The following is an 18,131-nucleotide window of genomic DNA, read 5'->3' on the forward strand; positions in this document are numbered from 1 at the left end:
GCCCTCTAGATTATCAGTCCTGTTCAGCTAAATACCTAAAAAAACCCAACTGGTGAGCACTCCTGGGTGCTTGGAGCATGCTTTGGTGCCAGGTTGTAGCTGGTGTCAGGCGGGCTGGACACCAGGAGAGTTAGGAATTCAGGAGCTGGCCGGAGCTCCTGGAAGCCAAGCATGTCCGTTAAGCTCTAAGGGAGAAAGAACGGATCCAGGTCTCGGATGGATCCTCGTTCTTGGCTAAAATCAAAGGAAAAAACGAAGATAATACACCTTTTGCTTCCTAGCTGGGTGTGAGAAAGTCTTGCGAGGTCTCCGAGAAGAAGATGAACGACCCAGGTCTCTGTGCTTAACCAGAGACAAGCATAGATCTGTACCTCTTCAAGGAAAGCTAGAGAACCTAGATCTTCTCAGAAACAAAGAGGTAATATGCAGCAGGGTCAGAGGTGTCTAAAGAGAAGAGATAAAGAGTCTGAGACACCAGCTTTGGAAGATGACCACTAAGTCTGGGAGACAGAGGAAGAGGGTGACTTTTGAATCTCTTAATAGCCTCTGCAACACGTCTTGAAGACTCTCGAAAGACAATCCTCCACTCCAGCAGCAGCCTTTTTGTGAAGGTAGGCCCAGATTGCAGTCTCGTCTATCTCCAGAAGTCCCAGTTGACCTCGTTGCAAGAGATTATTTGGGGATGACTCTCAACTCTTAATTTTTTGCCTTTTCTATCTCCCAAGAAAATTTCCAGCTGCCTTAAGATGGTCCACATTTTTCTCGCCCTCTCGTCCTGCTCAGCTGAACAGTGGATGATCCTTCTGTGGACTCTAGCATCCATCGAGACATTTGTCAAGCTAGGCAGATTGCATATGCGAGTTCTTCAGTTCTTCCTAAAGGCCAACTGGGACAGGAAAACACAACCGGACTCGTATGTTTTCCGTTCACCCTGGAGATCAAAACGGACCTGCAGTGGTGGGTGGCTGTTCAAAGAAAGACTATCAGAAGGGGAAGTCCCTTCAACCTCTGAGCCCCAACCTAGACTTGTATTCAGACGCCTTGGACGTAGGCTGGGTAGCCCTACTGGGGAATCAGGCCAACATTAGACCTGTTTGCCACCTCCAAGAACTGCCTCCTTCCTCTCTTTTGCTCTCCAGCCCCAGATCCTCTTGCATGGGCAACAGACACCATGCTGCAAAACTGGTCCCTTCAGCGTGGTCAGGGAGGTGATAAACAAATTTCAAACTCATCACAACGTAATTATGACCCTAATGGGGTGGCTCCTGGTTAGTGGTGGATTTTCCAAGACTTCTTCCCCAAAAACTGCATTTACTCAAGCAGCCCCAATTCAGGAGATGCCACCAAGGGTTGTCCACTCTTGCTTTGACAGGATTCAGACTGTCCACAACCTTGTCACAGCAAAAGGGTTTTCAAGGGGAGCTGCAGAGGCTATTACACGATGCAGGTGTAACTCTTCTATTCTCGTCAACCAGGCTAAGTGGGTATTCTTCTGGTGATGGTGCATCAGCCAAAATGTCTCTTCTTCTGAGACATCTATAACACAGATCGCTGATTTCCGCCTATTTCTGAGTTCTAGAAATTTGTCTTCTTCCACCATTAAGGGGTATTGAACTATGCTTAGCTCAGTTTTTAAACGTAGAGGCCTGGATCTTAACGACCTCATCAAGTCCTTTGATACGTCCCAAGCAGATGAAGGACGATCTGGTCTCTTGGAACCTGGACATAGTATTAAAGTGGCAGACAGGTCTTACTTTTGAACCCCTTTGTTCCACCTCTCTGAGGTATCTCACTCGTAAGACACAAGCCATCAATGCAAATGGCGTTGTTTACTGGCGGCTCGATGATGACTGAATCAACGTAAAACAAAACAAGAAAAAACTCATCCTGAAAGATTTCAGATTGAAGGCTACAATATATGCATTCTAATGACTGATTTAAAGAATCCTCAATCGGAATCCGGTAAAATAATTGGGAAATAATGGAAATGCTACCGCCAGACCAGGTGTTGCCACCACGGATGGCAGGAAACTAATGAGAATTGTTTGCTAGGTCGTTCCAATATTCCGTTAGTGGGACGGGCTGATCCCCTACACAAACTATACTGAAGTGCTACCTGCGAAATTTTGAATCTAAGCTGCCATTAAGTGGAAACTATAGCTATGTAATTACTTGGTAAGTTACTTATATAAAATTATATTTTCACACAAACCCATTAACCATAAATATACATTCTTTCGCATCCTGAATGTTCTCGGAGGTTCACCAGTCTTGTGTGTGACTGACAGATGAAGGTACTCTCAATATCCTTGTTCCATCTGGAACATCAGGTATGCCCTGATCAAGTGTACCCCACTTTTTTTTTTTTTTTTGTGCAAGGCAGCGACACTCAAGGGGCTGAAGGAAGGGTACTCACTGGATGATTACAGGGTTGATATAGATAAAACTTGTTAAAAAACTTGTTTGATAAGAAAAAACTTGTTATAAAACATTAAGCTTGTTTCACCACAGCCCCATTAATCATACATCTGCTTTATGACTGAATGGAAATTTAGAAGAGGTCAAAATGTGGAAAGCCCCACAATGTTTATTTCTGTTGTGCCCAGTAGCGTAGCCTGCTTGGGAACTGTAATACAGTACGTGACAAGCCAAGTCTTCAGCAACCCATAGGTTTTGTATGATAACGTAAAAACATACGGTGTGAGAAGATGGAACTGCAGATTTGGAAAAGTCAAACACATACCACTAACATGAGTGTCAATACAAGGCAGTAGTGGTAGTAACCTTTACAAACAAACAACGTCTGTAAACAGTACCATGAATGAGAGGTGAAGATAAGCATGATCACAGTGCATTCTTTTCCCACACAAAAACATAGTTTGTCACAACTGCTAGTATCAATGAATATGAGTCGATCCATTTACGTTAAAATATAACAGAAGTTAGGAGTGATCTGACTTTGCACAGTCACACCTTGTTATTTTTTTACCAAAGGCTAATTTACTGAAGGCTTTTGAAATCATTTATCTTAGCTAATAAAGAGCTTTCTTCTCCTTCTTCTGCCCTGTGGAGAGGAACAGCCTACAAATGAAGCCTGACGTTCTCACTAAATACAACAAGGAGTGATGTTAATTCCTCTTGATGGAAAAAAAAGAAAGGAATGGTGAAGGATTTTGTGGAATGGTCCAGGCTATTAGCCAATTAAGTCTTCACTACACAATTGAGAACAAGCAACAAACCCACTGACATCCAACTTCTAGCCTGTGTAACCCTTCCATACAGTGCATGAATACAGCCAACATATCCTGATGATGTAAATGCCAACAGAAAAAACATCTTTGAAGCAAGATCTAATATAGAAGCTTCCTGAGGAGTATGCCCTCTCATGCTGGGAATACTCTCCCCTACAAAAGACGGTTTTTTATTCTCATAGGAGCAAGCAAGACATTTATAATTTTAAAGGCATAACTACATCTATCACCTGGGAGTCTCCTTCTATGGAAGTTAGAGGTGGTTTTGTAAAAGCATTGAAAACTCCGACAAACTGGTCTCTAATAGACATAATCTTTGTGTGAGCTTCATAAGCGCTCTTCAAATTATCCTGGACTTCATTCACAGCCCTCTCCAGTTTGTTATTCCTGTGAATGAAGTGTTCCTGAAGGCTCCGTTGAAGGGTTCCTTGCTTCGTTTCCTGCAAGTATAAAAAAATTTCAGATCAGTGCATGCATTTAGGCATCAGTAGACCACAGGCCGAATGCACTAAATCTTACTTCTTGGCTATATAACTGTCAAGTTCAAAAGCATGTGTACTCTCATTTACATCAGCAAATTTGGAATTGAATATGAAATCTATGCCAAGGACCAAGCGCTGGGACCTATGAAGTTATTCAGTTCTGAAGGGGAAACTAAGAGCAAAAGGTTTTAAAGGTGTCATAGGAGGAAAACCTTACAGTTGCACTATAAAACAGTAGTTAGGAGAAGGTGGAAAGTAAATTGGAAGAAAGATAACATGAATGGAGGTACGTAAAACGAAGGAAAGAGGTTGCAGCTAGGAGCCGAAGGGATGCTGCTAAGAACCTTAAGTAATACCTACAGTGCACCCTGTGAGCTGCATAGACAGCACTAATCCCCCATACAGGAATGAGGAAATGAAACCCAATGAAAAAATTATTTACCCAAGTCACCTAGCTTTAAATCAGAGTTGAAAAAATAAGAACAGGCAGCACCATCTGAAATAAAGCCTCATGATCATCCGTGAATTAACGTTCCAATCCCTGATACTGAAGGCAACAGTGGCATATCAATGTTGCAGCGTCTCAAGAAATGTGGTAAACTGGTAAATTACAGCTTCATGGCTGCTTTCCATAGTGTCTGAGAACATACGTACTACAGCTTCTTCCCAACCCCCAAGATATGTAACAATTATTCTGTCAACAGCAAAAAAAACTGCATCTTGTAAAAGAAAAAATAACATATGTAGGCATGATAAATTTTGATACTTCATGCAAATTTACGTAGCAGCTATCGACTGATATGTGCTCTCTCTCTCTCTCTCTCACATTATTTATTTAAATGTTAAAAAATAAAGCCTGCACATAAAATATACCTGATTTGATTTTTGTGTACAAATGCATCGCTGTGCATAGTGCATTTTTGGTTATGGAGTTTAGCTGAAAAATAAAAGGTCAAGAAAAATGCTCTATACAGAGCTTTATAGTAAAATGTCTGTACTGTATATACAAAATAGCCATGTTCTGCAATAACATGCTATGTTTCTATATATACAGACTGATTATTTTTACATGGAAATAGAATGGAAATTCAAGGAGATATAACTCTATACGGTACTTACAGTTATTGGCTAACAGATCCAAGCACGAACAACGAGTGTTCCAGACGTAGGAAGTAAGATATGAACAAAATGCACCATATAATCAAAAGGTATTGTTGTGAGACCTGTATGCATCTAAGACAAATTGAAGCTGGAACTCTCCTTCTCCAGGTATGTGTCTGGAGACTCCACTGGTATGCATTAGGCTATCATAAACAAAACTAAGATCTTAGTAATACCATATTCCAATTCTTTGGAGTGCCATACTTACTACATACTCGACAAGCGTCTGGCGAAACTTGGCTAACAGGGCCTTCTTTTTATCTTGAACACTGCGAAGAGACTGCAGAGTTGCTTGAAGATCTGCATTTATCTGATCTGCTTGATTCATTTCAACTGAAAATAAAATGCAATCTCTCATTACAGTGGTTGGAACAGATTAATATCACAATTTTTAAAAGTAAATTTTACTTTTCCTAACTACAGTATACAAACTGGAGGTCCTTTACATTTGGAATTACTTTCAGCGTAGGCTGGAAATGGCCATTGAACTTTCGAACAAGAGGGTTAGGCAGTTAACTATCGTCCGGGAGTCAGGAGTACCGCCTGCCCGGATGTAAACATTCCAATTTGCCTTTCAGCCCAGGTATCAGATTGAGGGGTGGCATGAGGTGGGCACGAAATATAATGTAAATGACCTCAGGTTTGTATAGTTAGGAAAAATACAATTTACTTTTAAAAACTGATTTGTTCCGGCATGATATACAAACCGTCGGTCCTTTACATTAGGAAGACTCACTGGTTGGCGAGAGGAATCTGAGTGAGTCTCTATGAACTGACTGGTGTTCACCACACCTTGTCTGCCCTTCCTGGTCGATGGAGTGAGGAAGGGAAAACTGCCTCTGACAAAGTGATCGGGTTGTAAGAAACACGGGATCAATTGTCAGACTTCTGGGTCCCTTTGCATGAAAGAGGAATCATCAGTTCATGCAAAGTAGGCTAGGAAGAACTTGAAGTCAGATGACATTAAGGCAATCACAAGCACTGGGTTTGACTTATTGTCATGGTCTTCCCCCCTCCTTCCAAGGGGAAGGAGTGGGGTTGCTTCTATAAACCTGAATGGAAAATAGAACAGGAGCTCCCATTGGGTGCTTACCTGCATCGACCGCCAGATCCATCATGTAACAGGCATGTCTGCTCTCTGCCCACGGGAAGAGAGCCAGGCTGGGGAGAAAGAGAGGCCAGTCATTCCACATTCATTCTCCCACTCACAACCGTACATCTTAGGCGAGATGCAACCTGTCCTGTTAGAGGAGCCAAGTAAGCTACACAACTTGTTGAGCAGCCACCACAGGACCAAAGGAAAAAGTGTCCAAGGACTTGTGAGCAACATCCCAGAGGTAGGAGGTGAAGGTGGTCTACTGGGACCACACGCCTGCCTTCAGCACCTGCACAACTGACATGTTCTTCCAGACTGTGAGGGATGGACCAATGCTGCAGACTTTGTGAGCTCTCGGACGAAGCGTACCAGTGTCGCCTTCTCCTGCAGCAGAATGCGCTCTCCTTATCGTCTCACAAAGCCAGAAAGAGATCATGTTCCTAGATATTTCTTTCTTGGTCGAGCCAGTACTAACGAAGAGTCGTCGACACTCAGGCCAGAGACGTCGAGTCATCTTCAGATAGCACCGCGGCACTCTAACAGGACACAGTAGCATCTCGTCTGGTTCATTACCTACAAAGTCCTCTAGGGAGGGGATCGTGAAGGACTCGAACCGTTTGTCAGGGACCGAAGGATTCTGAGTCTTCGCCATGAAATCTGGGACAAAATCGAGCGTAACTGATCCCCATCCCCTCGAGTGTTTAACATCGAAGGAAAGTCCATGAAGTTTGCCAACTCTCTTCACCGATGCCAAGGCCAGCAGGAAGATGGTCTTGAGGGTCAGGTCCCTGTCTGACGATTCTCATAAAGGCTCATACAGTGCATGAGTCAGGCTCCTTAGAGCGAGAGTCACACCCCATGCAGAGGGCCTGAGATCCCTGGGAGGGCAATACCTTTCGAAGCTTTTCATCAGTAGGAAAATCTCGAAGGAGGAAGAGATGTCTACTCCTTTCAGCTGCATGACTAGGCAGGGTGCGGCGCAGTAGCCTTTTACAGCTGAAACGGAGAGAAACTTCTCTCGGCAAAGGAAGACGAGGAAGTCCGTGACCTGCTGAACAGTAGCTCCGACCGGGGAGATACCCCGTCCACGACACCAACCACAGACGACGGACCACTTCCCCTGGTATACTGCAGCGGAGGATTGTCTGAGGTACCCTGCCATCTCTGTTGCTGCGCGACGCGAAAAGCCTCTCGCTCGCAGACAGTGGATAACCTCCAGCCATGAAGACACGGACTGCACTGCCTGGTGGTACTGCTCCACATGGGGTTACACAGCAGGTTGGGCCAGGGGAGGGGGGAATCTCTCTCTGCGCCTCAGAGAGGAGAGCTAGCAAGTCGGGATACCAAACGGCCTGCGGCCATCTGGGTGCCACCACAATCATTCTGAGATTCGGAGTGATCATCGCTTGGGTGATCACTCAGTGAATCAGACAGAATGGAAGGAAGGCGTAAACGTCGAGGTTGTCCCACGGGTGCTGAAATGCGTCCTCCACAGCGGTCCATGGGCCCGGCATGACACAGCAGAAGACCTGGAGTTTTCTGTTGTGCCGGGTGGTGAATAGGTTGATGACTGGACACCCCCACAGGTCGAATAGCCTTTCCGTCACTTCCGAATAAAGGGACCATTCGGTTCCAATCACCTGATTCTGGCAGCTGAGCTTGTCTGCCACAACATCCCTTTGCCTGGAATGTACCTGGCTGACAGCTCTACCAAGTGAGCCACGGCCCACTCGTGCACCTGCATCGTCAACTGGTGGAGCAGGAGGGATACTAACCCCCCCCCCGTTGTTGACGTATGCCACTACCGTGGTATTGTTACTCATCAGTACCACGGAGTGTCCCATCACTCAATTCCGGAACTCTTGGAGAGCCAGGAAGGCTGCCTTGAGTTCCAGGATGTTGATGTGAAGGTGTTTGTCGTCTCGATGCCAAACTCCCAAAGTCAGCAACTCCTCCAGGTGTGCGCCCCATTCCTCAGTTGATGCATCTGAGAACAGCAGCATGTCCAGAGGGGGAGTATGCAGGGATACTCCTATCAAGAGGTTCCTGTTGTCCATCCACCAGCGAAGGTCCTCTCTCACCTCCTTGGAAAGAGGGATGATAAAGGACTGGGGGTCCCGGGACTGGGACCAATACTCCTTTAGTCTCCATTGTAGAGACCGCAGGTGTAGATGCCTATGAGGTACCAGCTTCTCCAGCAACGACAGGTGACCGATGACGACTTACCAGTGCCGGGCTGGCCGTTTGGTAGCTGCCTGCCTGAACCTGCTGATACGAGAGTCCAAGGGAAAGACTTTTGCTGCTACCGTGTCTATCAGCATGCCCAGGTACTTTATCCTCTGCTTGGGGAGAGATCTGACTTCTTGAGATTCACCATGATCCCAAGATCGTGGCAAAACCCGATAAGTTGATCCCTGTCCTGTAGCAACTGCGAGTGGGAGCTCACCAGGACCAGCCAGTCATCGAGATACGTCTACTGAGGTATCTCGATGACTGGCTGGTCCTGGCGAGCTCCCGCTTGCAGTTGCTACAGGACAGGGATCAACTTATCCGTGCGAATGGGCCCAAGCTGACACGAGAGAGAAGACTCCTGTGAACACCTGGGGAGCAGTCGAGAGCCCGAAGCAGAGTGCCCTGAATTGGAAGACTGTCTCCCGGAGGATAAAGCGGAGGTACTTGCGAGAGGACGGATGAATGGGTATTTGGAAATACACATCCTTCAAGTCCACCCTAAGCATGAAGTCATTCTCCCTGATGGAAGTGAGCATGGATCGAGCCGTTTCCATCGTGAACCAAGTCTGGTGAATGAATCGGTTCAGAGGAGAGAGGTCTATGACTGGTCTCCATCCCCCTGTGACTTTCTCTACGAGGAAGACACGGCTGTAAAAGCCTGGAGACTGGTCCGACACGACTTCCACAGCACCCAAGACTCAGGGGTAGTAGGTATTCCTCCCAAAAAACATCCACTATCCAGGTCTCGGCTCCGTGTCGCTGCCATGTTGCCCAATGGCTCGACAGGCAATCGCCCCACCTTCGGCAGCATTTGGGGGGAAACGCCGCCCCTAGCACTTCCCCTTGCCCACTTTTCTGGATTGGAAAGTGGGCTAAAAGGGGCAGGAAGACCCACCCTTTCTAGAGGAAGAAGAAGGCTGGGTGTTTCTACAGGACCCTTCGAAGACTGGGACTTCTTAGGGGCCAAGGAAGTGCTAGCCTGACCCAAGGGCCTGGCCGCAGTGGAATGCAAAGACCATGAGGTCTTGGCCACTGCCTGGTGAACAAGTCAGTCACTGTCATCGGCCCGGCGGTTGTCCACCACAATGTCCACCAACTCTCTAGGGAAGAGAGAGGCAGAAACCAGCAACGGTCTGTTCTGCAGGGTCATTGCCGACTTGGACCCCACAGACCTGGAGAAGTGAGAAAGAACGGCGTCCCTTCGCTTCAGGACCAGGTTAGCCCAAAGGTTTGCTATCTGGTGGGCAAGGTACGAGATGGCCCTACTTCCAGACATGCACAGTCTCCCAAAAGCAGAGTCCTCCCGGATACGATAGCACCCGAGGAAGCAGCCACCTTGGATACTGTGAAGGACCACAGATCCAGCCAGGAGACTGCCTGGAAGGCTGCCATGGCAGTGGCTCCCAGGGTTGCAGCCTCTTGCTGAGAGAGGGAGATACTCTCTGCAGTAAGTTGCTGCAAAGAGAGACCCAGATTTAGACAAACCAGGTCGGGTCAACCTGCTTAGGCGGCAATGACCTCTCCGACGGTGCATAGAAATGCTTCTGGTGAGGCAGAGGAGGGGGAAGTAGCTTGCCCGAGCGGTTTGATCAGAGAGAATTGTCCTGCCCAGACACAAGACCATTCACCTGATTGAGTACCCCCTCGGCAAGCATGGACCACGGCAGCCCCACCAAAACCTTGGGTTCCTTCTTGGGTTCCCAGTAGGATTCGAGGCGCGACGGATGATCCACAGACGAGGCCGTGGTCCCTTCCCCGAGGTTGTTGTGCTGACGAATCAGCGCAATTACCTCAGCAAATGTCCTCTGTATCTCGTGGGTGTCCGCATCCTGGGGAAGAGGACCCTCAAGTCCTTCCAGAGTGCGTCCTCCCGATCTACTCTCCCTACAGGAGGGAGAACCTCGGCAGACCCCCATGATCCTTCCTGCACCATGCGGGCATAAGACCTGGCTGAACCAAGGACCGGAACCGTGGTCAATAAACAAGCGTGGGTCAGCAACAGGAGTAGGCATAGTCATGATAGGCACCCATGACATCACCACGTGCAAGGGGCCAGGCAGGGACAACGGGGCTAGGAACCCAGGAGGCAGCAGCAACGGAGTGGAATGTGGCAGGAGCGGCTGAAAGCCGAGTGTCGATGTGTGAGGCCACCGCCACAGGAAGCTTGCCGAAAGACGACAAGGTGACAGTCGTGGTGGTGGCGGTGGCTGTGTGGGTCACCACCGGAGCGCTAGACAAGTGTGACACCAAGCCCTGCAGTGACGGAATGCCAGGCAGACCCAGGTGCAGCCAGGCAGATGTTAGATCGGGTACCTGGCCAACAGAGGACACTTCCACCCCCAAAACCTGAGGACAGAGTCAGGTCAAAAAGGAAAGACTCCACTCGCTCTGGGGGAAGAAATTTGCCCCCGGAGTGAGGAGAGGCCACAGAGAGGATGCCCTAAGCAACCACTCCCCTACGGCCTTCAACACCCGATGAAACGAATGAGGAAGGGGAGGGAGAGTCCTCACCCGAGGGATAGGCAGCCAGAAGGTGAAGCTTGCCAGGAGAGAGAAACGATCCCGACGGATCAGCCACCACTGGAGTCGTCGGGGGCGTGTTACCCTCAGACGATTCCCTGTTGGGCTTCTTATGGTAACATCTCCTCCCTTCAAACTTCCTCCACTGCTCAGGAGACCAGGAACAACAATCTCTACAAGGCGAAGTGCGGGAACACACACGTCCCCTGCACATGGGGCAGAGAGCGTGTGGGTCTATGTCAACGCTAGATCTAAAAGTATGGCACTTTTTGCCTCCTACCCCAGGACACACTAGCTGGGGGTAGGAAGGCTTCAGGGGCTTATCAACATTCATACTTAAGACAAAAAAGGAAAGTTCCCACCGGGAAAAGCTCAACAGTCGGGCAGAGAGGAAGAGAAACAACGTCCGCAGTCTACGATGGCTGAAAGCAAACTGGAATGTTTACATCAGGACAGGCGGCACTCCCGCCTCCCAGACGGTAGTTAACTGCCTAACCACCTTGTTCAAAAGTTCAATGGCCATTTCCAGCCTACACTGAAAGTAATTCCTAATGTAAAGGACCAACGGTTTGCATATCGTGTCAGGACAAACATGCAACTAAAATGCTGGAGATGAAGCTCTGTTTCAAAGGGGATAACTGCGCACACAACTCACAAAAAGTCTTGCTACTCTACAGGATGACAGGCTCCCCTCAAGGTGCAGTAAGACCTTATACCTCTCAGCTGTTATGATCATTCTCATATTTCCTTGTGTTCACACACTTTACATTTCTTGCCCTTTGTCTCCACTTTTTGTTGTAAAAGGGCAAGTTTCTTTTCCTATGGCTATACCACCCATGTTTATACCATATCAGGGTATATGGCATACCTTATACTTGTATAAAGTTATGCTGTAGAGTACATTGTATATCATGGCATACCTTATACTTGTATAAAGTTATGCTGTAGAGTACATTGTATATCATTCTTTTATTATATGCAAGATTTTGGCTCAAAGTTTCAACATAAATCACTAAAACTTGTAGCTTCATCTGCAAGAAGCCAAATACTGTATAGCAAATTTTTTAAGTACTGTAAATGACATTTTTCAGACACAAACACAAAACTTTTACATCATGAGTATTCTTTGGGAACAACAGGTTCTGGCATCGAAGCTAGTTAAAAATCATGTGGGGCAAGTGCAAGGGGCTGGGATGGGGGTGGGCAACTCCTGTAACCTCATACGTCTTCCTTGAGTTTGTTTTTCAAGAGTCTAATGGAAGGATTTCCCTTGAAACACATGCAAGTTTTTGTCTGTTGTTGAGCCTCACCACCAACCTACTCTGTTTTAGTAATGTTGACTGCCACAACAGAAGTAGCAAGTGGCATGGTCAAACATAAAACCCCTCAAGAATTCTGAAGCATTAGACATGCCTGCAGGGATCTTCAAACCCCAAAGGTTCAAGATCAAAATACGAGAGTATTCACGGACAAAGTACAGTAAAGGCAAAGCATCTGAATACATGAAAAAAAGGTGGAACAAGCGCTTCCATTCATACACACAGCAGCAAACAAACCAAAGGAAGCAGGCTCAGTAATTGCATTAGTGTACAGTGCTCACCAAGAGACTAAGGAGACAGAAGACTGGTTACATACACCCACCTTAGTACTATACAAAGATGACCGGTCATGTGTGCCCCCTCAGTTTTTTAACAAACTGCTAACACAGAACCTGGACGACTAGTACCTACAGACAGTTTTTTTCTCATTCAAACTTCTGGAAAGGAACAGTCAGCACAGGGAGAGTCCAGGGCAGTCCTCCCATCTTTAGAAAAATGGGAGGTCTGGAGTAACAGTCAAGGTCATATACCTCTTGGTCTACCATTGTGTCGGTGATGTGTTCACCTGGAGGAGAAATGACACCAACATCCATCTTTAACAATGAACATTCTTTATGCAAAGCCTTATGGAACATCTTGCAAGGGGCTTTCTTCTTTCCGTTCCTATGGCCCTGATCCATGGAAGGAGGAGAAGGTGGACAATGAGGAGCTCAATGATGAAGATAAGTACAAATAAAGCTCCTTCATCTCACTCTGATTATGCAACTTACCCTTCTTGCCATTCACATCTTTTCTTCCCATTTTTCTTCCGTTAACCTCAGGAGGAGAAACAGCATAGAGGAGAGACCATATGTGTTTCACCTTTGAAAATGACATTTTTATAATAAAATAAGGTTTTATGTATACTTACCAAGTAATTACATAGCTACAGTTTCTACTTTAAATGGCAGCTCAAGAACTGAAAATTCGTGGTAGTGCTCTTTGTTTTGGTGCAGGTAAGTGCCACGCCCACTTTCGGGGAAGAAGAGGTACAACACACTTCCCACACACCAACAAACACTGTGCAATCCTAACCAAGCAATAAAAACAAAAGAGGCGAGATTCACAGGCAAGGGCATCGTACGAGTGACCCCAAGCTCTACCTTGCCCTTAAAGTCTATATTGCAGACTACAACTTCACCTTTCTCTTGAACAGCATTCATGACAAAAGTGCAGTCGCGCTTCCAATCCACAATCAGGCATTCAGCCACCAACAAAAGAAATATTTCAAAGCTTCAACTAAGCAAGTCAGGAAGAGTGAAAAGATATCTGCACAGGCAGCAGATGAAGAAACAGCACTGAGCGGGCACGGTTATTTTTCGTTAGACTCAGCCACCTTCTATATTAAAATTTATATTTTTCTTGAATAAAAGACATAAAACTACAAACTTCTTCTCTATGCATTATCTTCGGATTAATAACAGAGAAAAAAATACTAAACTTACATAAGTTGCAGTTTTTTCTAAGTCCATTGTTTATGTTTTCACTGTAAGATGGGTAGCTCTTGTTACGTTCAGATGTTTGTTTTCACTCCTGATAAATGCGCATTGTGACAATTTTCGCCTACATGCGCAATGACTCCACCCACTAAACAAGATTCTTCAATTAGAATACAGTAGCTGTAGTAAAGCATTACTATTGGCACCTGCTTTTGCTGGACTTCAGTTGGTGTGTTTACACGACAAACCCGTTTATGATGCATGCTTCCCAGTTGTTCCTTTGTCTGTGCTGACCTACTGAGTTGAATTTTGAATCGTCCAATCAGAATTCAGATATTTTTATACAGTACTTTTCTTTCGTGTTTCCAAGGATGTCGTTGGAAAAAGCCGTTCAGACTGAAAACCAAGTTAGTGTAGTCATTCAATTGTGACGGTTGTGCCAATATGAGGTTATTAGCCGGTTTTTAAGAAAATGACGAATCTGTACAATTTTTCAGAGATCACGGCGTTCTTCAAAGAAGGTGAAGTGTCCCAAGTGTGGCATTGTGGTCTACGTTCACCCTGGTGGTGTTGCTGAAACATCAGACTCCGACAAACAAAATCTAGTCTAGAAGTGTCATTTTTAATGCACTGACTAATTGCTAATGTCCTGTGACCCTGTGGCGGCGCGAGCGCAATATTACCGCAAGGCGCCTTGCCAATCTTTAAAAAAAGAAATAAGTTTGCCACAAGAAGCCTAATACATATAGAGTAAGGGGGCAACCTATACATTTGCGCGAGATATCATCATCAGAGCACAACTAAACAACAAAAAACTACCAGAAAATTTGGTTTTCCATGCAAAACAGCACTGAGTCTTCCGAAATTACGCGGCACTTTAAGCCAATCAATGCTTTAAGACAGCAAAAAGAGGAAGTTGGAGTGGATGGACAGCAAGATTAAGAGATCCAGAAAATAAAGGAGATGAAGTACAAGGAGCATAAGGTGAAAAGGGAAGCAAAACTTGCAGCTCCAATAAGCCTAAGACGCATGGGGCTGGACAGCAGGGAAGGAAGTAAAAGTAGCCTTAAAGGTTATAAAGTGGGTCAAAGTGGGTTCCGCAAGGACACTGCAAACACCTGACAGTAATGCGTTCAGTGCCCCACGTCAGATACACTGACGGCACTGCTCTCCTACAGAAGAAACCCCAACAGTGAAGCCTAACCTGTCTTATTTTACAAGTTGCCATTACACGATATGAAACTGTAACCTATATTGTTTTCAAAAGAGCTCTTTATTCTCGTTACTTTGAGACCCATAAACACTATGCGCAAATGATAAATAAGAAACTAATGCAACACCTACCCAATTTTGCCATATTAAATGTGGAGGGTGGGCGGCTGGTTATGTGTTACCTTACTAGCCTATAAGGTAATTTTTCGGAAGACTCCAGCCAGCCATTTCCAAAGGTGCCAGCTAGCCATTTTTGCATGAAAAACCATTTTGGATATTTCATGCAAAAACTAGGGGTGTTTACTGGTTACAATTTTGCCGTATTAGTTATGGAGGGGGAGGGGGGGGGGCCTGGGTAATTCTAAGCCGGCTGTCCGCGGTGAGCTAGACTGTGGCAATTGACGTTTTTCTATTTTATTTTACTTGCTTTACAAGAATTTAAAGTAATATTTTGTCGCCCGGCTGTAACTAAGCTGTCGTTGACCTTTGAAGACTACGCGACTTGAATTGCCTAACGCAGGGTAGATCTAAGCCGGCGTTAAGAGGCAAGCCCCCCCCCCCTCCATAGCTAATAAGGAAAAATTGTAACCAGTAAACACCAATAAAAATACCAACATAACGTACCCTAGAGGTGTTTATTGGTTACAATTTTGCCGTATTAGTTTTGGAGGTAGGGGGGCGGCGGAATGCCGGCTTCGACATACCCTGCGTTAGGTAATTTAAGTCGTGCAGTCTTCAAAGGTCTATCACAATTAAGTTACAACCGGCCGACAAAATATTAATTTAAATTATTGTAAAGCAAGTAAAATAGCATAGAAAAACGCTAACTGCCACAGTCTAGCTCACCGCGGACAGCCGGCTTTAATCATTCTAAAGTTAGAAAAGACGTCGGCTCTGACATCCCTGCGAAAGCATTCCCGGCAAATGGGAAGGTTTAGGTTTAGTGACACCACGTGGAGATGCTTAGGCCTTAATTACCAGGTAAATAGCAAAGACGTAACTAGTAAGTGGTTGCTGACGCGTTTTGGTGTGATGCAATGGAAGTTATTGGACTGAAATTGACTGAATGTAAGATGGTTTACGTAACATGTGGTAAGATTTCGTAAGTTGCCGTACGGCTCCGGATAGCCATTTTAGCATTGACTCCATTTAGAGTTTTTCCATGCAGAAATGACTATGAAATGATGGGATACTAAAAGAACCTAAAAATACCAACCTAATGTAACCCTAGGCCAGCTTAATGGTTAAAATTTAGGGAGCTCCTACGGTTTTGGCGGCCAAGGCTGTGGTGTAAGTTCCGACTAAGAAACTGGCGGATGAATGCAAACGAGACAAACTTTTCCTGTAGTGCCAGGTCCTGACATAACCAGATGTAACCAACCTAACCTAACGTAGGGCGGCGTGCTCTAACCTGGCCCGGGGGGCATTGCCCCCCTGGACCCCCCCAGAAAGCGTGGGGTCGCGGAACTACTTACCTTGGCGGAGTTATGGTAGCGCGGGCAGGTGTTACACGGCCTGGCAACCAAAACTGTAAACTGTATCTTGATTATACAACAATAATACAACATAATTAGGCGGGCACCACCTAATATAAATAACTTATTATGAAATTCAACAACAAACGTAATCAAAGGCGCTTCAGGGATGCCAATCTCCAACATAAACGCCAAAGACATTTGCAGGGATGCCAATCTCAACAGCTGCGTTGCCAGCTCACTAGCTTGATTGAATTTCTAATATAACTTGTAGCAAAGGTTAAACCCTAACTCATGTTTAATCTTCATTAGTCATAATAATTATAAAGATTAAAATTCCGACTTAACGTCAGTTCGGAGGGGCGTTAGGCATAAGTAATAAAATTCTTAAAAGCTTTATCTGGCCGCATCGGTCTGCCATATTTTTCCCACTCAGTTTTACATACAGGTGGCTACATCGAAGTCATTAATGATAAACTTGTACTGAAACATACTTAGGCATGTTTACGTAAGCGTTTGTAATTAAAGCGATCTATCAAAAAGTTATGATTTTAAAAAGCAATTTCCTTAGAGTAAATTGGGTCGCCAATAATGTTAATGATGATGCGAGCAATAAGCTGTGAAAAATTTACGCTTCGGCCTCACAGTTAGTTTTATCATCCTTTATTTATTCACTCTAGGCTTCCTTTTAATCCATTTAAACATGCAATACACATTATACTATATGTTTCCACATCGGCTAAAGTCTCATAAAGTCTTGAAGGGGGGAGGTACAGTACTGAAGGTTGAAAAGCTCATAAAAATACAATGAATAGCTGGGAGCTGGGCGCCCTTGTATAATTAGCACATACTTAATAAATATAAAGAACTTAGATTTTTTTTTCAGTGAAACGGTCAAAATTCCTTATCTTACCAAGGTCAAAAGAAAGCCAGAAAACACGAGAGAAGAAGAGACAGTCGTATAGCGTTAAGGATTAAACCAAAAGCTTCTAGCGGTGATGAAAATGAGCGGTGTCAAGGTTGAAAGGTTCAAAGCTTCTTTTCATTCTCTTTATTTTATTAATATCATTCTACAATTAAGCTAATTCTGGTGTAAATAAATATAACAATGGTACATCAAGTCAGCCACGACCTTGTTTAAAAGAAAAAAAAAGTACATCTTTATAGCGGTCCAAATGGGAAAGTGACTTTCCCATGGTATGGCACCCCACATGCTTTGTAACGCTTCAGGAGAGAGAGAGAGAGAGAGAGAGAGAGAGAGAGAGAGAGAGAGAGAGAGAGAGAGAGAGAGAGAGAGAGAGAGAGATAATTGCCATTATCAAATCGACTTGTAGGTGAAAAGTGGCCGTTTCAGCTGAACCAGTAAAACGTTCAATTTCTGACTCTCATGAATACTTTTCCAACTAGGTACTGCTGATGTGCCGTAATTACTCGAATTACATAACACTCGTGGGTGTAAAACGGTCATGGGAAAAGACCACGTCATATTCCCAGTGCCGAGGCTGGAATATGCCGTCAGTATTCACCAGAAAGACATTAATCAAATGTACACAAATCTGTACTCAGCGACCTTGAGTTGCACGGAGCATGTTTGATGTTTCTGCTGGGTCCGAAAATGAGGAAAACGGTCAATGATTGACCGTTGTTGATTGCCGTTGCTCTTTCGAAGACTGAAGATGATTTTCATTTAGACATTTGGAACTTTACTGTCAATCTGTCATTGCCAGCCAACCAGGCATTCGTCCAGGTTTACTTGTGAATGGAAAGGAATGCGCACTTTTCCACCCATCCGTCTTCGGGTCATCGGCGTTCATCTTGGAAAAGGGTTTGGGCATATCACTATAATTGTTCAGTCTACCTTAAGTCACAGAAGATCGAATTGAATTCCTTTCGCGTGTGATATCA

At 45.2% G+C, this 18,131-nt stretch overlaps 1 protein-coding gene across 11 annotated transcripts in view; it reads right to left on the reverse strand.

Annotated features, from left to right (window-relative positions):
- LOC136829912 (uncharacterized) overlaps window positions 1–18,131 on the reverse strand; it is a 167,904-nt gene that overhangs the window by 15,535 nt on the left and 134,238 nt on the right. For 3 of the 11 annotated variants that reach the window (XM_067089058.1, XM_067089052.1, XM_067089061.1), the window contains 2 exons: window positions 5,103–5,227; window positions 3,482–3,691 (listed from right to left, as the gene is read on the reverse strand). In XM_067089058.1, coding sequence (XP_066945159.1) covers window positions 3,482–3,691; window positions 5,103–5,222 — 330 coding nt within the window. In that variant the 5' untranslated portion in view covers window positions 5,223–5,227. Of the gene's footprint in view, window positions 1–3,481; window positions 3,692–5,102; window positions 5,228–14,883; window positions 15,055–15,729; window positions 15,874–15,967; window positions 16,105–16,226; window positions 16,413–18,131 lie in introns of those variants that run through there. The other 8 variants (XM_067089051.1, XM_067089057.1, XM_067089060.1 and 5 more) reach the window with 7 other exon arrangements.

The sequence above is a fragment of the Macrobrachium rosenbergii genome, chromosome 45, assembly GCF_040412425.1.
Source record: "Macrobrachium rosenbergii isolate ZJJX-2024 chromosome 45, ASM4041242v1, whole genome shotgun sequence".
Taxonomy (NCBI): domain Eukaryota; kingdom Metazoa; phylum Arthropoda; class Malacostraca; order Decapoda; family Palaemonidae; genus Macrobrachium; species Macrobrachium rosenbergii.